The 26,078-nt window shown below is 44.4% G+C and overlaps 2 protein-coding genes across 4 annotated transcripts in view; one reads left to right on the top strand and one right to left on the bottom strand.

Annotated features, from left to right (window-relative positions):
* PGM3 (phosphoglucomutase 3) overlaps window positions 1-15,835 on the bottom strand; it is a 44,645-nt gene extending 28,810 nt beyond the window's left edge. For all 3 annotated transcript variants that reach the window (XM_068116526.2, XM_068116528.2, XM_068116527.2), the window contains exons 1-4: window positions 15,774-15,835; window positions 14,124-14,348; window positions 10,834-11,030; window positions 6,436-6,503 (exon numbers count right to left, since the gene is read on the bottom strand). In XM_068116526.2, the coding sequence (XP_067972627.2) occupies window positions 6,436-6,503; window positions 10,834-11,030; window positions 14,124-14,348; window positions 15,774-15,776 (493 nt within the window). In that variant the 5' untranslated portion in view covers window positions 15,777-15,835. The remainder of the gene's footprint in view (window positions 1-6,435; window positions 6,504-10,833; window positions 11,031-14,123; window positions 14,349-15,773) is intronic.
* Window positions 15,836-15,950: 115 nt separating this feature from the next.
* On the top strand, window positions 15,951-24,980 carry LOC137427226 (nucleophosmin). Its single transcript, XM_068116529.2, has 5 exons — window positions 15,951-16,032; window positions 21,132-21,251; window positions 21,436-21,523; window positions 21,679-21,800; window positions 24,428-24,980. The coding sequence occupies exons 2-5, from the start codon at window positions 21,162-21,164 to the stop codon at window positions 24,620-24,622; spliced, it is 495 nt and encodes a 164-aa protein (XP_067972630.2). The 5' UTR covers window positions 15,951-16,032; window positions 21,132-21,161; the 3' UTR covers window positions 24,623-24,980.
* The last annotated feature ends 1,098 nt before the right edge of the window (window positions 24,981-26,078 follow it).

Below are 26,078 nucleotides of genomic sequence, written 5' to 3'. Positions count from 1 at the left end.
TTCCATTCAATGTACAATGTGCGCTGAGTGGGTTCATCAAAAATGTCGTGGTTTGAGAGGGTCATTAACCAGTGTGGCAGCTACATTCAAGTGTAAGGTGTGCACAGAGGGAGCTGCAAATGGAGGAAATGTTGAGTTGGATCTTGGAGACGGCGTGAAGCTGGAAGGTGTGAAAACATTTTGTTACCTTGGAGACATGCTGAATGGAGAAGGTGGATCAGACTCGGCAACGGTTGCTCGAGTGAGATGTGCATGGAAGAAGTTTCGGGAACTGAGTGGTGTGCTGTTGAGGAGGGTAGTGTCGTTGAAGCTGAAGGGAAAGGTGTATGCTGCATGTGTGAGAAGTGTTATGATTTATGGGAGTGAGACATGGGTAATGAACGTAGAGCAGCAACGAAGGCTGGAAAGGGTGGAAATGCGAATGGTTCGGTGGATGTGTGGAGTATCGTTGAGAGAGAGGAAGACAAATGATGAATTGCGAAAGATGATGGGAATAGAGCCTGTGATGGATGCTGTGAAGAGAAACAGGTTGAGATGGTTTGGTCATGTGTTGAGGAAGGATGAAAATGACTGGTTGAGAAGAGTGATGGAAATGAATGTAGAAGGAAGTAGAGGACGGGGAAGACCGAGAAAGACTTGGCTAAAGATGGTCGAAGAAGAAATGCGGGCAAGGGGGTTAACAAGGGGAGATGCAGAAAATAGGGCAAAATGGAGAACATTGTCATGGGGACCGCAAGGCTAACCCCCGCTCTTGCAGGGAAAATGGCCTTAAAATGCCTGTTGTTGTTGTTGTTGACCCAATGTTGAAACCCTGCTCAAATATCCGGTCAATCGGAGGGCTTGCTCCATCCACCGAGGATGTGGGAGACTGAGGCAAGATGGAGGAACGTGCCATTTGGGACACGGCCTGGCCTTGAGGCCTGGTGGGACTTGTGGATCCTGTGCCGTTTGGGACGCGGCCTGGCCTTGAGGCCTGGTGGGACTTGTGGACTCTGTGCCATTTGGGACGTGGCCTGGCCTTGAGGCCTGGTGGGACTCGTGGACTCTGTGCTGCTGGATGGGAGGGCCCGAGTTTTGGTGGACCCACGTGGGAGGGAGGCCTGGACCGGGACGGGAGAAGCTAGGCAAGGTGGTGGCGAGAATAACCACAGAAGATGACGGTCAGGTGGTTATGGTGGCGAGAATAACCACAGAAGATGACGGTCAGGTGGTTGTCTGGGGAAATTTAATCCATCCTAGAGAGGTAAACTTCACCAAAGTGGGCGCTATTCAAACGAACTGCAACATCGAGGAAGAAGATCGATCAAAGAGGTGAGGAAGGGATTTTACAGAAGATCCAGGTAGGAGTGGTGGAGGTAAAGGAACAGCTCGGAAAACCAAGAGTAGATAAAGCCCGAGACAGATAATGGGCACCTGAGAGCATTGAGCGAGGTGGCTAAGCAGGTAAACGAAATGTTAAAATCAGGTAAGCGACATGTTAACTGAGCAGGTAAGTGAGATGTTAATGGAGCAGGAAAGTGAGATGTTAACGGAGCATGTAAGCAAGATTTTACAAAGCAGGTAAGCGACATGTTAATTGAACAGGTAAGCGACATGTCAACTGAGCAGGTAAGCGAGATTATTATTAACCCAATTGAATATTTCAGGGCCTTCAGGAAGTATTCACACCCCTTGACTTTTTTCACATTTTGTTGTTTCAGCCTGAATTTTAAATGGTTTGAATTGAGATTTTTTTTTTTGTCACTGATCAACACATAATATCCCAGAATGTCAAAGTGGAATTTTGTTTCAGAATTTTTTAACAAAATAATTAAAAAGGAATATACAAAAATATCCAATGGACATAAGCATTTAACCCCCATCCCCTCCCCCCCTCACCCATCCCGAGTCACTACTTCGTAGAAGCGCCTTTGGCAGTGATTGAAGTTTCAAGTCTTCTTGGGTTTGTCTGTGCCAGCTTTTCACATCTGGATTTGGGGAGTTTCTCCCATTTTTCCTTGCAGATTTGTCAAGCTCTGTAAAGTTGGATTGGAGCGTCAGTGAACAGCAATCTTCAAGTCTTTCCACAGATTATCAATGGGATCAAGTCTGGGCTTTGGCTGGGCCCACTCAAGCACTTTCACATTCTTGTTCTGAAGCCATTCCAGTGTTGCGTTGGTTGAATGCTTGGGGTCATTGTCCTGGTGGAATGTAAATCTTCGCCACAGTATACGGTCTTTTCCACTCTGAAACAGGTTCTCCTCAAGGATTTGCCTGTATTTGTCTCCATTCAGTGTTCCCTCTATCCTTGCAAGTCTCCCAGTCCCTGCCACTGAAAAGCATCCCCATAACATGATGCTGCCACCACCATGCTTCACGGTAGGGATGGTGTTAGATTGTGGTTAGCTGTGCTCGGTTTCCACCAGATGTAGTGTTTGTATTCAGGCCAAAAAGTTCAATTTTCAGCTCATCAGAACACAGAATATTTTGCCTCATACTCAAGAGTATTTCACGTGCCTTTTTGTAAACTCCAGGCGTGCTGTCATGTGCGTTTTTCTCAGGAGTGGCTTCCGTCTGGCCATTCTCCCATACAACCTATATTTGTGAATGGCTGTAGAGACTGTTGTCATTCCGGCAGGTTCTCCCATTTCAGCCAAGCAACTCTGTAGTTCTGTCAGAGTGGTCATTGGGTTCTTGTTCACCTTCCTGAACAAGGTCCTTCGTCCCCGGTTCCTCAGTTTGGTCGGAAGTCCAGCTCGAGGAAGAGTCTGGGTGGTTCAATATTCTTTCCATTTCCTCATGATGGAGCACACTTTGCTCTTGGAAACTTTCAACACTCTAGAAATTGTTTTATACCCTTCACCAGATCTAGGCCTCCTCACAATTCTATCTTGGAGTTCTACAAATCGTTTCTTGGACTTCCTGGTAGAGTTTCTGCTCTGACATTCACTGTCAACTGTGACACCTTATATAGAAAGGTGTGTTTCTTTCTAAATCATGTCCAATCAATTGAATTGGCCACAGGTGGACTACAATCAACTTGTAGAGACATCTCAAGGATGATCAAAGGAAATTGGATGCACCTGAGCTCAATTTGGACTGTCATAGTAAAGGGGTTGAAAAGTTATTGAATCAAGATATTTCAGATTTTCATTTTGAATTATTTTGTAAAAATTTCCAAAAAATATTTCCACTTTGACATTATGAGATATCTAAATATCTGTAAAGCTCAGTTGACTTTTTGCTCCACAAAATAACAGCGAAACGGAGTTGAGTAAAAGGGTGAAAATTATACAGATGCTGTGATAAATAACTATCTCTCGTCTGTCGGTTTGAATGTTTGAAAGAGAGTAGACGTCTGGATCAATTTTTGAATTAAATTTAAATCCCGATTTATATATATATATATATATATATATATATATATATATATATATATATATATATATATATATATATATATATATATATATATAAACGTGAGTTGTCTGTGTGTCCGCGTTTTATTCATTGATGGCTGAACGGATCTTCATCAAACTTTCAGAGGTTCATCAGTGAGTGCCTGGGAGTGTTTTAGGCAAACCAAAAAAAATTGGAAAAAAAAGGTTCGTTTTTTTGGAGTTAAAAAAAAAAATTTTTTTATCGCTCGATAGTGCTGAAGCCTTTTTAAATGAATGACAGTTATATACAAGTACACATTCGCATAAATAAATACAAAACAATTACCAGACATTTGAATACAAATAAATCAAACAATTCCGGAAGTGTACGAATTTGGTAGTATGGCTTCTTCTTCTTCCTGATCGGCATGACACTTAACTCAGAAACGTGAGCCACATTCACTCAGAAATGTGAGCCACTCCCCTTCCTCTCCTGCCTCCCCCCCCCCCTCCCCTCCTCCCCTCCTCTTCCCCTCTCCCCACCCTTCCCCTCCTTCCCCCCTCCCCCTCCTCCATCTCCCCTCCCCTCCCTCCCCTTCCCTTCCCTCCCCTCCCCTTTAAGATATAAATTCTCTGTAAAAGAGCCTCCACTTCTGACTGCACCCCTTCCCCCTCTCCCCACCCTTCCCCCCTCCACCCTCTCCCCTTTAAGATATAAATTATCTGTAAAAGAGCTTCCACTTCTGACTGCTCCCCTTCCCCCCCCCTCCATTTCCCCCCGCCCCCCTCCACTCCCCCCTTTCTCCTCCACTCCCCCCCCCCTTCTCCTCCCCTCCACTCCCCCCATTCTCCTCCCCTCCCCCCATTCTCCTCCCCTCCCCCCCTTCTCCTCCCCTCCCCCCATTCCCCACCCCTCCCCCTCCTCCCCATTCCCCTCCACCCCATTCCCCTCCCCTCCCCGGCAACGCCGGGTACTTCTGCTCGTACATAATATCTCATAATGTCAAAGTGGAAATATTTTTTGGAAATTTTTACAAAATAATTCAAAATGAAAATCTGAAATATCTGGATTCAATAACTTTTCAACCCCTTTGCTAGGCCAAATTGTTGCTATGACAAATTGTAGATCAGTGATTTTAAAAATCTCAATTTAATCCATGTTAAATTCAGACTTTAACAACAAAACGTGAAAGTCAAAGTGTGTGACGGCTTTCTGAAGGTAGTGCAGGTCGTTTTTACATACTTTGGGTACAGATGGTGGATGGAGGATATGTTTTCACCCCTGTCTGTTTGTTACTTGCGAAAGTCGAAGATTTTTCAAGTATATTGATTGGTCATGTGTGTTATTCTGTCCGTCTGTTCATCTGTCTGTTTATCTGTTTGCCTGTCTGTATGACAATCACCTGCAGGTCACAGTTTTAAACTGATCTTCACGAAATTGTGGAGTTCGTCATAAGCATGAACCCTATTCATTTTGAAGTCAAAAGGTGAAAAGGTCATCATAGGCGATAGGCCAAAGGTCAACAACTCTGTCAAATCTCTAAAATCAACAATTTTCATCCAATTTACTTGTAATTTGAAGAGGACTTTCCCATTTGGTCATTAAAATTCAACCACCAATTATTTTTGAAGTCAACATAGGCCAAAGGTCAACAACTTAGGTGGAATACCCAAAATCCTCAATTTTCATTAGATTGACTTGAAATTTGAAGAGGATTTGCATACCAGGTCACTTAATTCAACGACCAATTTTAAGGTCAAATTTGTTTTATAGATTTCACAAGTATCGTGCTATGCACGTCATCATTCTTGTTAATTGCGAAAATCCCAGATTTTTCAAAAATATTGGTTGGTCTTGTGCATTGTTCTGACTGTTTGTCTGTCTGTTCGTCTGTCTGTCAATCCGCTACAGGTCACAATTTTCAACCGATCTTTATAAAACTTCACCAAATGGTGGAGCTGGTCATAAGGAAGAAGCTATTTGATTTTGAGGTCAAAAGGTCAATACAGGCCAAAGGTCAACAACTTTGTCAAATTTCTAAAATCTTCAATTTTCATCCAATCAACTTGAAATTTGAAAATAATTTACATTTCAGGTCAGTAAATTCAACCACCTATTCTTTTTGAGGTCAACATATGCCAAAAGGTCAATGTCGGCCAAATTTCTAAAATCCTCAATTTTCATTGATTGACTTGACATTTGAATAGGATTTGTATGAGATCACCGAATTCAACCACCAATTATTTTTGAGGTCAACATAAGCCACAGGTCAACCATAGGCAAAGGTCAAAACTTTATTTTATGGATTTCGCAAGTCTCGTGCTCGGCACGACATATATCTTCTTGGTTTGCTTGTTTGGCTGTCTGTTTGTGAAAGTACATTTTAAAAGGTTTCGGATCCATTCGGACGAACTTTGGTGGAGAGATTGGGTATGTGACAAGGAGAAAACGGTTAGATTTTGGTGGAATTTTTTTTTTTTAACTAAGTCATTCTTCACCATTGAGTGAAATGGCCAAAAACGATAAAGAACACGATATTTCAAAAAGTTTTGGACGACCTATGATAAATTTGGTGGATGAGTTGGGTAAGTGACAAGAACAAGCAGATTCAATTTTGTTCCAGGTCCGAATCCAGATCTTACCTATCAGTGGGATAGAAAACATAAACTGTTCAACCTGATGAAGGTACCGAGCGCAGTTCTAGTTCAACCTAGTTTTGGTACGCCGCAGCCCGCAGGTTTGATAGTCCGAACGGCCTTTTCCTGCATCCAATTTCGTTGTTATTCTTGATATTATACTGAAACAAGAGCTGTGGATTTCAGCAGACATCAGACATGCCAGTGAGGGCCGAGATGAGGGAGGATGGGGTTAAACAATGGTTAATAATTAAATTATTAAACGTGGGTGTACACATGCACAATTAAACTTTTAACCATCCTCTCACAAGGCTGAAAAGTTATAACTTGGTGAGTGGCAGAAGTCTGGTCAGTCTATTAAACAACTAAAGGGTAATTGATGACAGTTGATCTGAGATACTGAAACAATGGTCAAGGTTGCATATAACATAACCCTTACTTTTGAAAGTTCCTCCCAAGTCTGTGACCCCATGACTGACAGCCTGAGCCAGCATCTTGCTACTCGCCCTGAAAGAAGAAAATAAATAAAATAAATCAAAAACCGAGGCCAGACCACGATTCAAGCCCTACAAACACTTTTGTTCCAACACCAACCAAATGTACGTGTCCAAGCCTATATACAGTTAATAAAATTGACTAAACACGTGAAAACGCACACACACACACACACACACACACACACACACACACACACACACACACACACACACACACACACACACACACACACACACACACACACACACACACACACACACACACACACACACACACACACACACCACAAACACCTGACAGTTCTTCTTCATTGTGCAGTATCGGCTGTTCATAAAATATAATATAATTTATGTTTTTGTGTGCGTCATCAACTCCCCATGGGGTATATTGGGTAATAACGGTGATGTCATCAATGAAGTGGTATTCCAGCCATAATTGGTTGAATTGAAATCCGTTTCCAAAAAATCCGAAACTTCGTATATCTGAGTATATCGGCCATAATGGCGGCATGTTCTGTTAACGATGCGATTTGTGTTCAGAATGAACGCTCAAGTTGAGACCATGCGCTCTGAGTGACGTTCTAGTTTTCACAAGTTATTTGTCCTTTTGTAAGTAATGCACGTAATTTATTTATCTTTAGCTCACCTGGAACAAAGTTCAGGGGAGCTTATGTGATGGCGCGTCAGTCCGTCAGTCAACCAGTCAGCCAGTCAACCAGTCAGCCCATCAGTCAGTCAGCCCATCAGTCAGTCAGCCCATCAGTCAGTCAGCCCATCAGTCAGTCAGCCCATCAGTCAGTCATCCATTCAGTCAGCCAGTCCATCAGTCAGTCAGCCCATCAGTCCATCAGTCAGTCAGCCCATCAGTCAGTCAGCCAGTCAGCCCGTCAGCCAGTCAGCCCATCAGCCAGTCAGCCTGTCAGCCAGTCAGTCAACCAGTCAGCCTGTCAGCCAGTCAGTCAACCAGTCAGTCAGCCATTCAAGCAGTCAGCCAGCCAGCCAGTCAGTCAACCAGTCAGTCAGCCATTCAAGCAGTCAGCAAGTCAGTCAGCCAGTCAGTCAGTCAACCAGCCAGTCAGTCAACAAGTCAGTCAGTCAACCAGTCAGCCAACCAGTCAGTCAGTCTACCAGTCAGTCAGTCTACCAGTCAGTCAGTCTACCAGTCAGTCAGTCTACCAGTCAGTCAGTCTACCAGTCAGTCAGTCTACCAGTCAGTCATCCATTCAGTCAGCCAGTCCATCAGTCAGTCAGCCCATCAGTCCATCAGTCAGTCAGCCCATCAGTCAGTCAGCCAGTCAGCCCATCAGCCAGTCAGCCCATCAGCCAGTCAGCCTGTCAGCCAGTCAGTCAACCAGTCAGCCTGTCAGCCATTCAACCAGTCAGCCAGCCAGCCAGTCAGTCAACCAGTCAGTCAGCCATTCAACCAGTCAGCAAGTCAGTCAGCCAGTCAGTCAGTCAACCAGCCAGTCAGTCAACAAGTCAGTCAGTCAACCAGTCAGCCAACCAGTCAGTCAGTCTACCAGTCAGTCAGTCTACCAGTCAGTCAGTCAGCCCGTCAGCCAGTCCATCAGTTAATCAGCCAGTCCATCAGTTAATCAGCCAGTCCATCAGTCAGCCAGTCAGCCAGTCCATCACTCAGCCAGTCAGCCAGTCAGCCCATCAGCCAGTCCATCAGTCAGTCAGCCCATCAGCCAGTCAGCTAGTCCATCAGTCAGTCAGTCAGTCAGTCAGTCCATCAGTCAGTCAGCCCATCACAGTCCATCAGTCAGTCAGCCCGTCAGCCCATCAGCCAGTCCATCAGTCAGTCAGTCAACCCGTTAGCCAGTCAGCCAGTCAGCCAGTCAGCCAGTCCATCAGTCAGTCAGTCAGTCAGCCCGTCAGTCAGTCAGCCCTTCAGCCAGTCCATTAGTCAGTCAGTCAGTCAATCACTCCATCAGCCAGTCAGCCAGTCCATCAGTCAGCCCGTCAGCCAGTCCATCAGTCAGCCCATCAGCCCATCAGCCAGTCCGTCAGTCAGTCCATCAGTCAGTCAGCCCGTCAGCCAGTCCATCAGTCAGTCAGCCTGTCAGCCAGTCCATCAGTCAGCCCATCAGCCATTCAACCAGTCAGCCATTCAACCATTCAACCAGTCAGCCATTCAGCCATTCAACCAGACAGCCAGTCAGCCAGTCAGCCATTCAACCAGTCAGCCAGTCAGCCAGTCTGTCAGTCTGTCAGCCCGTCAGCCAGTCCATTAGTCAGTCAGTCAGTCAGGCAGCCAGTCATCCAACCCATCAGTCAGTCAGTCAGTCAGTTAGCCCATCAGTCAGTCAACCAGTCAGTCAGCCATTCAACCAGTCAGCAAGTCAGTCAGCCAGTCAGTCAGTCAACCAGCCAGTCAGTCAACAAGTCAGTCAGTCAACCAGTCAGCCAACCAGTCAGTCAGTCTACCAGTCAGTCAGTCGACCAGTCACTCAGTCTACCAGTCAGTCAGTCAGCCAGTCAGCCAGTCCATCAGTTAATCAGCCAGTCCGCCAGTTAATCAGTCAATCAGCCCATCAGTCAGTCAGCCCATCAACCAGTCAGCCCATCAGCCAGTCCATCAGTCAGCCAGTCAGCCAGTCCATCAGTCAGCCAGTCAGCCCATCAGCCCATCAGCCAGTCCATCAGTCAGTCCATCAGTCAGCCCATCAGCCAGTCCATCAGTCAGTCAGCCCATCAACCAGTCAGCCCATCAGCCAGTCCATCAGTCAGCCAGTCAGCCAGTCCATCAGTCAGCCAGTCAGCCCGTCAGCCCATCAGCCCGTCAGCCCATCAGCCAGTCAGCCCATCAGCCAGTCCATTAGTCAGTCCATCAGTCAGCCCATCAGCCAGTCCATCAGTCAGTCAGTCAGTCAGTCCATCAGTCAGTCAGCCCATCACAGTCCATCAGTCAGTCAGCCCGTCAGCCCATCAGCCAGTCCATCAGTCAGTCAGTCAGCCCGTCAGCCAGTCAGCCAGTCCATCAGTCAGTCAGTCAGTCAGCCCGTCAGTCAGTCAGCCCTTCAGCCAGTCCATTAGTCAGTCAGTCAGTCAATCACTCCATCAGCCAGTCCATCAGTCAGTCCATCAGTCAGCCCGTCAGCCCGTCAGCCAGTCCATCAGTCAGCCCATCAGCCCATCAGCCCATCAGCCAGTCCGTCAGTCAGTCCATCAGTCAGTCAGCCCGTCAGCCAGTCCATCAGTCAGTCAGCCTGTCAGCCAGTCCATCAGTCAGCCCATCAGCCATTCAACCAGTCAGCCAGTCAGCCATTCAACCATTCAACCAGTCAGCCATTCAGCCATTCAACCAGACAGCCAGTCAGCCAGTCAGCCCATCAGCCATTCAACCAGTCAGCCAGTCAGCCAGTCTGTCAGCCCATCAGCCAGTCCATTAGTCAGTCAGTCAGTCAGGCAGCCAGTCATCCAACCCATCAGTCAGTCAGTCAGTTAGCCTGTCAGTCAGTCAGCCAGTCCATCAGTCAGTCAGTCAGCCAGTCAGCCCGTCAGCCAGTCCATCAGTCAGTCAGTCAGTCCATCAGTCAGTCAGCATGATGGGTAAGTAGTGGACATGATGGGTAAGTAGTGGACATGATGGGTAAGTAGTGGACATGATGGGTAAGTAGTGGACATGATGGGTAAGTAGTGGACATGATGGGTAAGTAGTGGCCATGATGGGTAAGTAGTGGACATGATGGGTAAGTAGTGGACAACCAGTAGTTCTATCTGGGTTTTTCATGCCGCTCCTGTGTGCATTCATTCTCACATTACATCTCTGCATTGTTTCACCAACATATTACATCATCGCACATTTGCTACAGGTCAATAGGTAAACTATATTTGAGGTTTTACATGTTATTGATTATTTTGTTTATTTTAACTTGTAACATCTAGCCGTTACTGTACAATTAATTATATTGTTTGTGGTAAATATAAGACAAGTTTTGCAATTGGAAATCCCACATTTACGCACTTTGACTTCAGACAAGTTTTCCCCATTGGTTAACCCAGAATGGCCACCTCCTACAGCCTGGATATCTGAGTTAACGACAGCATTACCTTGTCGAAGTTACCACAAATCCTCTGAGGATGGTTAGTCCCCAGGGACGCTGGTTCAGCTGGGAGCTGCCCTGCTTTGCCTTGCGTTGCATCACTTTCATGGTTTGACACACACACACACACACACACACACACACACACACACACACACACACACACACACACACACACACACACACACACATACACACACACACACACACACACACACACACCACCCAATGGGAACCTAAATCGCTAATACATGAAGGGTCTCCCCGAAACGATGGTCACAATGCACTTACCGTGTGTCTTCACCAATTAGCACGTGGTACTTTTGTGCAGGTGAGCTGCTCTCAGTCCCTGGGCAATCTCGGAGCAGAGCACTCAGCTGTGTACGAAGCTCTCCAAGGTGAGCAGAAGCGAATGATGTTGCGTGTCTCTCCCAACTAACTGGCAACATTTCCCCCATCCCTTCCATCAATTTGACACCATTGTCTTCCTGTGGACACAACATACAACATAAGATTTAATCTATAATAATAAATGTGAGTGTGTGTGTGTGAGTGTGAGTGAGTGTATATTCTCTCCTATGCGGGTTTCAGAGGGTGGAATATGTAGGTTTCCCAGGTCTCCAAGCATCCACCTCCGTTTCAGTAAAGGATCATGATTCATGGACCAGTTTGTGAAGTTTTCTTGTTCTCAAAGTTTTCTTCCGAGGAGGATCTTTTGAGGATCATCACTGAACCTCAGACACCTTCCACCTGCACATCATTTGTCGTAATGCTCCCAGGGATGGTCTGTAAGATCCCTGCAAGGTTCTTCTTTATCATTCCAGTTGCCCAATTATCACTGGTACAATTTCGGCACTCTTCAGCTTCCAGGATCCTTTCACTTCGTTGTTGAGTACTTGGCATTTGGTCAATTTCTTGACTAGTACACCCGTTCCCTAAGGGAGTGGCAGGAATGGTCATTCCTCTCTGGGGTATATATAGATTACGATAGATCTCCGGCCAGGCCTCAAGAACATTGTGGGTTTGGTCATTTACCAAGTTTCTTGTACAGCGCTCGCCAAGTGCATTAAGTATATAAACAGGCACTCCATTTGATCTGTTGATAAGGAACGGCTGGCTTGGCAAGCGCTAGCTAGCTGCTTGGTAACTAAACATACCCCGGGTTTCCTCCCCTTCAGTTTAATGTTAAACAGCAGGAGCGACTGTTTCAAAAGGTAATCAAACGTGTTGGTGGTTTGTAATCTTTTTTTCACCACAGGTGCACCTCCACCTGTAGAATTGTTTTAATGATAACTATGACGTCATATGTCACGTGGTATGGCGCCATCTTGGAAAAACCAAAAAACTTTGCACCTCTTTTTCTCCAAAAGCACTGCATAGAAAAAAATTGAGACATGGCTCATTGTAAAGAACCCTCCATGAGGAATAACATGCAATACATGGCCAAAAGTATGTGGATACCCGAAACATCACACCCGCACCCGTATGTGCTCGTCGAACATCTCATTCCAAAATCATGGGCATTAATATGGAGTTGGTCCACCCTTTGCAGCTATAACAGCCTCCACTCTTCTGGGAAGGCTTTCCACTAGACGTTGGAACATTGCGGCGGGGATTTGCTTCCATTCAGCCACAACAGCATTGGTGAGGTCGGTCACTGATGTTGGGCGATTAGGCCTGGCTCGCAGTCGGCGTTCCAATTCATCTCAAAGGTGTTCGATGGGGTTGAGGTCAGGGCTCTGTGCAGGCCAGTCAAGTTCTTCCACACTGATCTCGACAAACCATTTCTGCATGGACTTCGCTTTGTACATGGGGACATTGTTATGCTGACACAGGAAAGGGCCTTCCCCAACCTGTTGCCACAAAGTTTGAAGCACAATCGTCTAGAATGTCATTGTATGCTGTAGCGTTAAGATTTCCCTTCATTTGAACTAAGGGGCCTAGCCCAACCATGAAAACCTGAACATGCAACACCCTTGGTGTGAAACCCACCTTGGAGTGGTGGAGGGAAGGGGGTTAAATTGCTACAACCCCAATCATGTGACCCTTGGTCTCCCTGTCAAGTTTGATTGCAATTGGATAAACAAGAAAAAGAGCAATCAGTGATTGCAAACCATCGCCAGGATGTATTTTCAGTGGTTTTTAAGGCTTTTGTGTTAAAACAAATATGGCGGCCAAACCACGTGACCAATGACGTCATCATTATTTCTTTTTTCTAAACTAATTTATTCCTAGATTATTCTCAAAAAATTTCATCTGATCGGATGAAGTTTTGTACTTGTCGAATTATGACGTCATAATGGAGGCACCAATGACATCATCATTAACATATTTTATTCCCCATGGAGAGTTCTTTACAATGAGCCACGTCTCAGTTTTTTCTATTCAGCAAGACGTGCAAAGTTTTTCGGTTTTTCCGAGATAGCGGCCAAACCATGTGACCTATGACGTCATAATTATCATTAAAAAATTCTACAGGTGGAGTTGCACCTATGGTGAAAATTTCCTGTCAATTGGACCAACGGTTGCAGAGAAAATCATATTTATTCTGTGCGGACAAACAAACAGACAAACGGACAAACGGACTCAAATACAATACCCTCTCTGGCGAGGGTAACAAGAAACCCGAGTGAAAACCGAGTACTTCCTTTCAGCGCGCGTCATCGCCAGGCCCCCTTCAGTGCCCGGTGATGACGCCATGCAGCGCCTGGAGATGGAGTAGGAAAGGAGCGGTGTACAATAATCCAATTTAAATTCAGGCTGGAACAACCAAATGTGAAATAGTGAAGGGGTGTGAATACTTCCTGAAGGCACTGTAAACATATGAATCACCACCTGTCGCAAGGAAAGGGTGGGAGTCTGGAGTGAAAGGGTGGGGTAGGAGGAGGGAAGGGATGCGGTGGGAGTCCAGAGGGATGGGAAAGGGTGAGAGGAGAGAGAGGAAAGGGGTGAGAGTAGGGAGGAGATAGGGTGAGAGGAGGAAAGGGAAGGAGTGAGAGGAGGGAGAGGAAGGGGTGAGAGTAGAGAGGAGATAGGGTGAGAGGAGGAAAGGGAAGGAGTGAGAGGAGGGAGAGGAAGGGGTGAGAGTAGGGAGGAGATAGGGTGAGAGGAGGAAAGGGAAGGAGGGAGAGGAGGGAGAGGAAGGGGTGAGAGCAGGGAGGAGATAGGGTGAGAGGAGGAAAGGGAAGGAGTGAAAGTAGGGAGGAGATAGGGGTGAGAGTAAGGAGGAGAGAGGGTGAGAGGAGGAAAGGGAAGGAGTGAGAGTAGGGAGGACATAGGGGTGAGAGTAGGGAGGAGAGAGGGTGAGAGGAGGAAAGGGAAGGAGTGAGAGGAAGGGGTGAGATGAGGGAGGGGTGGGGTTGAAGGAAGGGGTGGGTTGGAGGAGGGAGGGAGGGGAAGGGATGGGAGTGGGCAGGGGAAGGGATGGGAGTGGGCAGGGGTGGGTGGGAAGAGGTAATAAAGCACAAATCTGGTACGTGTGTGTACACACACACACACACACACACACACACACACACACACACACACACACACACACACACACACACACACACACACACACACACACACAGGTAACTTACCTCTGGGTTGTGCGAGGCAGTCACCATTACCCCAATGACTTCTCTGGTGTACCTCGCCCTCATCACCGCCAGTAGACCCATGCGGTACATCACGTGGGGAAGATTGCATGCAGGAGCACGGAAACCAGCCGTCCCATACTCCATGGTGATGCCAGAGGGGACAGGATAAGCATTGGCATTTTGTAGCTCGGTGTCCATTTCCACTCTCCTCCGTGTGTGCATTGCCTGATAACAAACAGTTCGAGTAACTCCACTATGAGGCCTTCCAGTTTGAGTACCTCCACTATGAGGACCTCCAGTTTGAGAACCTCCACTATGAGGACCTCCAGTTTGAGAACCTCCACTATGAGGACCTCCAGTTTGAGTACCTCCACTATGAGGACCTCCAGTTTGAGGACCTCCACTATGAGGCCTTCCAGTTTGAGTACCTCCACTATGAGGACCTCCAGTTTGAGTACCTCCACTATGAGGACCTCCAGTTTGAGTACCTCCACTATGAGGACCTCCAGTTTGAGGACCAAAACTTTGAAAACTTCCAGCCATATTACAGAACAAATCATCAATCACCAATCTTATTAAAACAACAATTGAGATTTGTATCACTCAATAAGAACAAAATATTATTTGCTGAAATCAGAAGAGGACATATAAAGTAACTTGATCGATTAAATTTAACTAAATTGGTTTCCGTTTTCCCACTCGTGGTCGCTTGTCCTGGTCCTGCGAGAGATAGACTTCGAAACAGCCAGGTAATTGATTGGTCTACGCTGCCATCAATTTGATGTTCTCTTTGTATTGATCGTTCTTCGTATTCAGTGCTCACTCCTGTGTATGGTTTCGTGCTCATTCAATATATTTGGGTCCTGCATGTCAAGCTCGGGGAGTTTTGAAGGGGAGGAGTGAGGAGGGAGTTTTGAAGGGGAGGGGTGAAGAGGGAGTTTTGGAGAGGAGGGGCGAGGGGGGAGTTTTGGAGAGGAGGGGTGAGGGTTTGGGGGTGGGGGGGGGTTGGGGCTTGTCCCCTTCGCCTCCACTACCCTCCCCCAAATGTCTCCCATACCCACGACGTGTGTCCATAATCTCTGTCCATTCATTCATCACCCTCATTTTAATTCCCTCCTCACACCTTCAGTTTAATTTTACTAAATAAAGATCAGTCACAACACGATACACATCAATCCCACAGATGATCGGCTTGACCCACAACCCTGGCGAACGTCTCAAGTACCGGAACTGACTGGGCCAAAACCAAAACAACAACAAAACAAAACAAAAAAACATCACAATAAATAAAATGGTATCCACGGCTTTCGCACGTGATCGATGGAGAAACAAGTTCGTGTTTCCATCAAACACACAGCGCAAGCCACGCCCTTCATGAACGAATAAACAGCGCAAGCCACGCCCTACATGAACGAATAAACAGCGCAAGCCACGCCCTACATGAACGATTAACATCAACGTGTACCAGGGCAAGGTGCAGCATACAGAAATGGGAAATAAAAACCCGCTTTATCATATTAAAAATTGTAACTTCCGCTTGAACGTCAAACAAACATGAACACCGAGTCCGTGATGGAGGACACAGTGACGATGTAATAAAAATAGCCGCGATACCGTACTGTACACGCACTGTACTAGAGCGTCATTTACCATCGATGACCACTCTCTGCAGCAGACATTCGTTCACGCTCCGCCCCTCCCTAACCACGCCCAACAGGAAACATTTTCCTTTTCATTGGTGGATTTTACTTACCACACCCAACCGAAATTAAGCTTCGCCTCTTCGTAGGAGGAGCTATCTCGCCACGCCCAATTGATCCTCTTTTCCTATTCGTCAGTGAATCCTCACCACGCACAATCAGAAGCGCTTTTCAGGTTGCGTTCTCGCTTGTTGAATCAGGGTAACCAGGTAAACATGTCAACAGTGTGTGAACCAGGGTAACCAGTTAAGCATGTAAACGCTGTGTATGGACCAGAGTAAACATGTAAACGCTGTGTATGAACCAGAGTAAACATGTAAACGCTGTGTATGGACCAGAGTAAACATGTAAACGCAGTGTATGAACCAGGGTAACCAGTTAAACATGTCAACGCAGTGTATGAACCAGGGTAACCAGTTAAACATGTCAACGCAGTGTATGAACCAGGGTAACCAGTTAAACATGTCAACGCAGTGTATGAACCAGGGTAACCAGTTAAACATGTCAACGCAGTGTATGAACCAGGGTAACCAGTTAAACATGTCAACACAGTGTATGAACCAGGGTAACCAGTTAAACATGTCAACGCAGTGTATGAACCAGGGTAACCAGTTAAACATGTCAACGCAGTGTATGAACCAGGGTAACCAGTTAAACATGTCAACGCAGTGTATGAACCAGGGTAACCAGTTAAACATGTAAACGCTGTGTATGAACCAGGGTAACCAGTTAAACATGTCAACGCAGTGTATGAACCAGGGTAACCAGTTAAACATGTAAACGCTGTGTATGAACCAGGGTAACCAGTTAAACATGTCAACGCAGTGTATGAACCAGGGTAACCAGTTAAACATGTAAACGCTGTGTATGAACCAGAGTAAACATGTAAACGCAATGTATGAACCAGAGTAAACATGTCAACGCAGTGTATGAACCAGAGTAAACATGTCAACACAGTGTATGAACCAGAGTAAACATGTAAACGCTGTGTATGAACCAGAGTAAACATGTAAACGCAGTGTATGAACCAGAGTAAACATGTAAACGCAGTGTATGAACCAGAGTAAACATGTAAACGCAGTGTACGAACCAGAGTAAACATGTAAACGCTGTGTATGAACCAGAGTAAACATGTAAACGCAGTGTATGAACCAGAGTAAACATGTAAACGCAGTGTATGAACCAGAGTAAACATGTAAACGCAGTGTATGAACCAGGGTAACCAGTTAAACATGTAAACGCTGTGTATGAACCAGGGTAACCAGTTAAACATGTCAAAGCAGTGTATGAACCAGGGTAACCAGTTAAACATGTAAACGCTGTGTATGAACCAGAGTAAACATGTAAACGCTGTGTATGAACCAGAGTAAACATGTCAACGCAGTGTATGAACCAGAGTAAACATGTCAACGCAGTGTATGAACCAGAGTAAACATGTAAACGCAGTGTATAAACTAGAGTAAACATGTCAACGCAGTGTATGAACCAGAGTAAACATGTAAACGCAGTGTATGAACCAGAGTAAACATGTAAACGCTGTGTATGAACCAGAGTAAACATGTAAATGCAGTGTATGAACCAGAGTAAACATGTAAACGCTGTGTATGAACCAGAGTAAACATGTAAATGCAGTGTATGAACCAGAGTAAACATGTAAACGCTGTGTATGAACCAGAGTAAACATGTCAACGCAGTGTATGAACCAGAGTGAACATTTAAACGCTGTGTATGAACCAGAGTAAACATGTAAACGCAGTGTATGAACCAGAGTAAACATGTAAACGCAGTGTATGAACCAGAGTAAACATGTAAATGCAGTGTATGAACCAGAGTAAACATGTAAACGCAGTGTATGAACCAGAGTAAACATGTAAACGCTGTGTATGAACCAGAGTAAACATGTAAACGCAGTGTATGAACCAGAGTAAACATGTAAACGCTGTGTATGAACCAGAGTAAACATGTAAACGCAGTGTATGAACCAGAGTAAACATGTCAACGCAGTGTATGAACCAGAGTGAACATTTAAACGCTGTGTATGAACCAGAGTAAACATATAAACGCAGTGTATGAACCAGAGTAAACATGTAAACGCAGTGTATGAACCAGAGTGAACATTTAAACGCAGTGTATGAACCAGAGTAAACATATAAACGCAGTGTATGAACCAGAGTAAACATGTAAACGCAGTGTATGGAGCAGAGTAAACATGTAAACGCAGTGTATGAACCAGAGTAAACATGTAAACGCAGTGTATGAACCAGAGTAAACATGTAAACGCAGTGTATGAACCAGGGTAAACATGTAAACGCAGTGTATGAACCAGAGTAAACATGTCAACGCAGTGTATGAAGCAGAGTGAACATTTAAACGCTGTGTATGAACCAGAGTAAACATGTAAACGCAGTGTATGAACCAGAGTAAACATGTAAATGCAGTGTATGGACCAGAGTAAACATGTAAACGCAGTGTATGAACCAGGGTAAACATGTAAACGCAGTGTATGAACCAGAGTAAACATGTCAACGCAGTGTATGAACCAGAGTGAACATTTAAACGCAGTGTATGAACCAGAGTGAACATGTAAACGCAGTGTATGAACCAGAGTAAACATGTAAACACAGTGTATGAACCAGAGTAAACATATAAACGCAGTGTATGAACCAGAGTAAACATGTAAATGCAGTGTGTGGACCAGAGTAAACATGTAAACGCAGTGTATGAACCAGGGTAAACATGTAAACGCAGTGTATGAACCAGAGTAAACATGTCAACGCAGTGTATGAACCAGAGTGAACATGTAAACGCAGTGTACGAACCAGAGTAAACATGTAAACGCAGTGTATGAACCAGAGTAAACATGTAAACGCAGTGTATGAACCAGAGTAAACATGTAAACGCAGTGTATGAACCATAGTAAACATGTAAACGCAGTGTATGAACCAGAGTAAACATGTAAACGCAGTGTATGAACCAGAGTAAACATGTAAACGCAGTGTATGGAGCAGAGTAAACATGTAAACGCAGTGTATGAACCATAGTAAACATGTAAACGCAGTGTATGAACCAGAGTAAACATGTAAACGCAGTGTATGAACCAGAGTAAACATGTAAACGCAGTGTATGAACCATAGTAAACATGTAAACGCAGTGTATGAACCAGAGTAAACATGTAAACGCAGTGTATGAACCAGAGTAAACATGTAAACGCAGTGTGGATCGTAAGCTCCGGGTGAAACGGTTATAGTTTTATATCCACTTCCTGGATTATAACTAAACTTGTTGTTTTTCTCTGTGATATTAAAAAGGGTATTGTAAGTCTCCATTGACAATAAAGATGCCTCATATGAGGTAAGGGGGTCAAGTTGTAGTGGGTAAGGGAATGATGCTGTGTAATCACTCGTTGTGAAATTAAAACTAAGAATTGTGCTTCTCATCTTATTTAATATCTAATAAAATATCTTTGTATTGACATTTATTAATTATTTTCATATTCATCAACTGGTCTAAAATGGCTGAGGATTCATTAAAACAATTGTTGTTTCCAGCCTTCTTACTACCTAACAACAATAATAGCCTATTAACTAATTGTGATGGGTCATTTGGAAGAAAACTAACACCTGAACCAAGTTTACTTAAAGCATCAATAATATGTTTCTCCTTCTCATTCTTCTTACTTTTACCAGCAACAGAAACTCCATAATCAAGTGCATTTAGTAAATCAATATATACCCTATCTTCCTCTCTTTCCATAACAAGTGGTTCCTCAAAATATTTTGAACCGCTGAATCCGGAGTTTGTTAGAAGAAACATTAATCTTGGAGTTAATTCAACATTTGGTTGAGCAGAACTTAAGAACACCAATTTATCATTAAATATCAATAACTTTTCTTTCACAAGATGAAACTGTGCTGGTTCTTCTGTTGGAATGAGACCTGCTCTGGTTTTTGAACCCACCGAATATTCATTGTTTTGAAGAGCTTCCACAACATAATTAGGGGGTTGATTTACCTCCTCAAGTTTCCGAAATAATCCTTCATCATCATGTTCTAATTCACCAAGTTCTTGCTCTGTCATTTGACTAAAATCTTTGAGCATTTGAAGATTTTTCGGAGTAAATTCTACCGTGGGAACTGTAGGTGAAATCGTTTGTTGAGTTTTCTAAAGTGGTTTAAAAAATTTCTCTTGTTTTCTTTCAAAGGCTTCTTCACCAGTTAGTTTCTGTCTCCGTTTCTTCTTTATCTCTTCCTGTTGCTTTACAACTTTTGAAAGCAACTCTTGATGTTCTTTAAACTTTCTTGCTCTTTCTTCGGTATTCATCTTCTGTATTTATTTATTGAAAAATATCGTTTAATGAATTGTAAAGGTCAATGGGAAAATTTTCCTTTTCTTCATCATTATAGTAAATGTGTTGAAATAAATCCTTTTCTTTAAATATTTCATCAAATTCTTTATTGTTATTAATACGAGTTGTTATTTCTTCTTCACTAATACTTGTATCTCTGCTTTTCATACGTTTGCGTTGAGTCTCCTCACCGATATCTGGAGGTTAAAATACATCATGTTCTATATATTAAAGTAGCGGCAGTTTTGTGTCCGGCCGTCACCCCACGTCATTACGTCTATGATGTCATTAAAACGGTCGACTCCACCGATCGATATTTTAATTTTCTAGTACACCCGCTCACGACGGGTGAGGCACGAAGGGTCATTTCTCTTTGAGGTATATAGATTACAGTAGATCGATGGTCGGGTCTCAAGAACATTGGGTGTGTTCATTTACCAAGTTTCTTGTGGAGAGATCACCAAGTGGTTTAAACATTCGAGCAAGCACTCCATTCAAAACCCTTAAGGAACGGCTGGATTGGCAAGCGCTAGCTAGCTGCTTGGTAAATGAGCACAACCGAGCTTCTCCCTTTCAGTTTCGTGTTAAACAGCAGGAAACGTGGGTTTCCTTGGTGGTTTTCAAAACAAAACCTTAATTGGTGGGTTTCAAAAAGCCGCGACGAAAAACGTCACTTTAGCGGCAGGAAGGGTCATGTTATTTACCCAACCTTTGTGGGGCATGTAGATTACAGTAGATCTTCGCTCAGTTCTGTTTGTAAAACTTACCTCACGGATGTCGGGATTCCTCCAAATTTCTTTGTTTAATGTCATGAACAGCATTAGCGACTGTTCAAAAAGCCAATCGCATGTTTTTGTGGTTTATAATATTTTACAAGCCCGGCTACGCCGCTGTTACACTTTCGGTGTTGTTGTTTGTATCTTTGAATTATGAATTGCTAACTTACCGTTTGGTGTTACCCAGGTATGTCTTGGTGGAGATGCTTCTGACGAGATGCACTCTGTTGAAGTTCAATCTCTGGACAGCCAAGGCAGAAACGTCGTTGCTACGATCGCCACGTTGAAACCCTCCGTACAGCTATCGGTATAGACGCTCCCTGTATCTCTATCTCCCTGTATCCATGTCGTACTCCATCTTCCTTTTTTTCTCCTGTTTTTAATTTTTTTTTTTTTTTTTTTGGTGGGTGGGGGTGACATTACTTCCTTCTCCTACTTGTTCTTGTTCTTGAATCCATTCCATACCGTTTTCCGTTGTCTTCCTTTCCCAGGTACCATTATTGGGCCTCAATGTGAAACCACCAGTGACTTTAAAGCTCAAGGCTGGCTCTGGTCCGATTTACATTTCTGGGCAATATTGTGAGTTGCAAGGAAAAAGGAGGATGATATCACAGGCTGTGTCGGCGTCATTTTGTGGTTTGTGTTGAAAAGTGGTTGTGTTTTTGTTGTGCCTCTTGGATTCCTTGGCCTTTAGTTATGATGTAACTAAACATTCCAATGTGTACTTGTGTCAGGTCTGGAGGCCATGTCTGATATCGAGGATGACGATATGGAAGATGATATCGATAAATCTCCTATTTTTCCATCACAGAAACGCTCAGGTTTTCACCCAAAGTCGCAAGCAATGGTTTCCATGGTGAGTTGTTTGAGTTGTTAATGATCTAACCACAACTTTGTGTAATTTTGGTATGTAAGCTTTTTGGGGAGCTTTTTGTCCCAATGTCCCATTTAAATTGTGAAAGACGACAGACCTACCTCCCTGGACAAATTGTCCAATATATATGCAAATGAGATACAAACGAGCCCCAAAAGTGTTATAATTCAGATTAAACATTCAAGTTCAAGGATAAAAACAAAATCACGACTTGATTCGTGACGACAAGACTGATACTTCGTCTTCGTCAAGAATGAAGAACGTCAAGAACGTCAAATGTCTTCAAGACAAGACGACAAGACTTCGTGACCAAGACTGATATAATCTGTTGTCAAACTTGTGATGGTGTTAAAGTATAATTTAGACATGGGCCTGTATGCCATATGCAAGAAGAAGAAGAAGAAGAAGAAGAAGAGCGAGATAGGTACAATTGATTTGAGGTCATTTCCAGTCGTTGACATTGATGCCATATCAAGAACATGTTCAAACAGAAGATTAGTCCATAATTATGTTTGTAAGTTGCTGCAAAGCGTTCTGAAATTGCTGCTGGTCATGCTTCAAGCAGGTTGCCGTTGCTGATTGGACCGATGCAGGGAAGGCAGGTCTCGGAATGAATGGAAAGGTTTATTCTCACCTGCAAATTGTACTGAGTGTGTGGTTTTATTTCGATAATGCCTGGATATGTAATTGATAGCACAGGTGTAAAACTTGAACGGTACTCGTTAGAGAGCTTACCTCCACCACCAGGCTGAACAGCTTACGTAAAGACCGGATCTGGATCTGGACCTCAACCAAAATATTTTACTTGTCACACACACACACACACACACACACACACACACACACACACACACACACACACACACACACACACACCTCCATCAAACTTTGTCTGAATCCGTCCACAACCTTTAGAGATAACCTACTCACAGGCAGACAGGGGTGACCTTAGGTGGTGGAGGTCACGAGCATTCCACCGCCACAAATGTTCTCAGCTTGTTTGGTAATGGCAGCACTATTAACCTGTGTGCAGAATTTGTGTACTTTTTTTCATGCAACATTGAGGCTCATGGAAGAATGAGGGAAGAGAGCACAAAGGTAATGTACTGACATTGGGCCAATGGGGTCCCAGTTTGACACAACCAGCAAGGAAATGAACAAATGAGGAAGGGAAGAAGTACTGTAACCTGCAAGTTGGAGGGTTGAGTGAGGTGGGGTTCATGGAGGAAGAAAAGATTATCGGTTGGGATGGGGGAAGGACATGAGAAGGTGGTGCATCGTCTGCTTAAAGCCCTGGAGGTGCAATTAAAGCTGCCAGAGGGGGCTAGGGGTGAGGGATGAGGTGTAGGTGTGTAATCTGTAAACTCTGTCCATTGGGGAGAGCAGTACGCCATTGAGCTACAGACAAAGGTTTTGCAGCCCGAGAGGAATTCTGATTTTCCAAGGAAAGACCTGGAACGACGGAGGATGCCCAGTTTGCAGCTGGCATTGCGGGGCAAAGTTGCTGCAAGTTCGGCCCAGGAGAGGTCATTTGTTGTTCGCATCTCCTCGGCTCTCCTGTTCCTTGTGAAAGGTGTCATTGCATCTCTTGGTTACCTTAGCTGCTTCAAATCGAGAATATTTTGCCTTCTCTGTTTATTTTTTTCACTTCATTGGTTAAAACCAATTTTCTCAACTCTGTCTCGCCCTTGGAGAAACAACCCAAACTGGGTGATGCTCTTGAAGACGATTACGGGGATGAGGACCAATACTTGGTCAACCTACGACATATGATACGTGATGGGGTGCGTGTGGGCTGTGGACTTTTCACTCTTTTCATCACACACTTTTCTTCTCTTTTATTTAAGGCCTGGCCTCAATGAGGGCGACACAGGAGTTAAGAAGGCCTGGAGCGTGTGTGTGTGTGTGTGTGTGTGTGTGTGTGTGTGTGTGTGTGTGTGTGTGTGTGTGTGTGTGTGTGTGTCCGGGCCATAACTTTTTTACCATTTGGGTTTTGTCGTAAAATTTTCAACAAAGTTTTATTATGATAATATGGAGAAGGCAAATTAATAATTTGGTCAAAGGTCAAGGTTGCGTAAAATCACCAATTTGTCCCTCGGATGGACGTCTATAAGCTGAGCATTTCGTGTGCTGGCATTAGTTGGTGGACATGGAAGGTGTCCTTCACGAAGAGTGAATGAGTAATGGGCGACACCATGAACAAATTCAAATTACTACTCGAACTTCGAAGGGTGCACTCACTGCAAACCGGGGTCATAGCTTTTTTTAAATTAAAACATTACATAAAATTAAAAAAAATTAATAAAAAAAATTATTAACGCATAAAAAACCTTTATAGAATGCACCAAAAAAAGGAGATACAGTAATGTCAACTTAATATTGTGTGTTTTTTGAGGATAAGTACCAATCATCAGGTGAGGAATGCATGCTTTCAGTCAATGCTTTCTGATGTAGTCGAATTTACCTTCACTTTTACCACCCGGGATGTTATAATGCTTGGAAAAAGTAATGGAAGATCGTGTGTCCTAAAACTGCTCGTCTAATCATATACTTTTTGTATTCGTCATTCTTGTTACTCCCACCTTCACCGTTTCTCACCCCACAAATAGGAGCAGAAATACTTTGATTCCGCAGACGACTTCATGACTCAAGACAAGTTGAAAAACGAGGATTCTCCAAAAGTTGTCCCAGAGGCGACCGGAGACCACACAGCAACATCTCAGGTCCTGTCCGACGGCGAATCCTCTGCTGTGGACAGCGTGACGAGTAGTCCTGGTCACCTGTATTCATGCAGACGACGCTAAATGCACATTGTTTTGTTAACGCGTGCAAATTGCGACATTAATGTATGCTACATTGTTGTGTTATGTTGTTTGTTTGCGCATTGTCATGATAAGTCATGCACATTGCTGTGCAAATGTATGCGCATTGGTTTGCTAATTTATGCACATGTTGGGGAGAAAGTTGGGAGGGATTTTTGTTCGTACACACTGTGACCTGAGAATAATAAATCGCTAATCCAATGAATCATCACTTTAACACCGACAAGATCCTAAACACCCCCAAAATACCCTGAGGACTCAGAGGACCCACCATAGACGGAGATTGAGAAATAAAGCAACGCAAGACAATATTGAAGCAATAAAATGCTTTTTTCCTTCATTGAATCGTGAACGTGCTTTCCACTTGGACAACTTTGTTTATTTTTTTCATGCAGTCAAGGCTCATGGAAGAGCAAGAACACAGAACGAATCAGGATGTAACATAACAAAAGGAACAACAGCAGGAGGGGGTGGGGGAGGAGGGGGTGGATAAAGAAGGGGACTGAGAAACAAGGAATGCAAGTAACGATGAGGAGCACAGCAGAACAAGATGGATACAGAATAAATTTTTTGGGGAAGGGTCTTTCGGACCTTGGAGGGGGAACGTGGGCAGGGTGGTGGGTTTGGGAGGGCTCTCAACAATAGTCTCCACAAATGTTTTGTAGAATCTCGACTTGCCAACATTAAGTGTCATGATGGATGGAGGTTCTCAATGCCAAACAGGAAATCAGAGCTGTCTCCCTTGACATATCTCGTGCCTTCGATACGGTCTGGCACCCCAAAGCAAGAATGGCTCTCCAAACTCTCCTCTTATGCCTTATGGTATCCATTAGAACCTCCATACATGGCTTGCGGACTTCCTCTCTGGTCGTAGTCAACGTGCAGCACTGAATGGATTTCTCTCATCTCTCCTTACTATCCCGGCTGGGGTTTCCCAAGGTAGTATTCTGGGCCCTCTGCTTTTTCTGGTCTTCATCAATGATCTCTCCGACTCTCTGTAAAATCCTCTCTATCTCTTTGCTGATGACTCCACTCTCTGCTGCTCCATTCCTCATCCCTCAGATCGGCAGTCTGCAGCCTCCTCACTCTCTGCAGACCTGGACAAAATCACAGACTGGTCAAAAAGTGGAACATGTCTTTCAATCCTGACAAATCTCACACTCTTACGATGTCTCTCCGAAAAGACCGACTGGACAACCCTCCCATCTACTTTCTCAACAATCCTGTCCAATACGTTCTGTCACTCAAGCTCTTGAGTCTCACGATCTGCCATGTTCTTTCCTGGGAAAACCACATTTCCAAGCTGGCCTCCAAAGCCAGTCGCCGACTGGGCATCCTCCGTCGTGCGAAGTCCTTCCATGGCACACCTGAGCTCCTCACCACATACGAGGCTTTCATCCGCAGCTCAATGGAGTACTGCTCTCCCCTCTGGGCTGGT

Source organism: Myxine glutinosa, chromosome 5 (assembly GCF_964187855.1).
Source record: "Myxine glutinosa chromosome 5, kmMyxGlut1.1, whole genome shotgun sequence".
Classification (NCBI taxonomy): Eukaryota; Metazoa; Chordata; class Myxini; order Myxiniformes; family Myxinidae; genus Myxine; species Myxine glutinosa.
The sequence above is the reverse complement of the archived record's forward strand: the minus strand, read 5'-3'. Positions and strand labels throughout refer to the sequence as shown.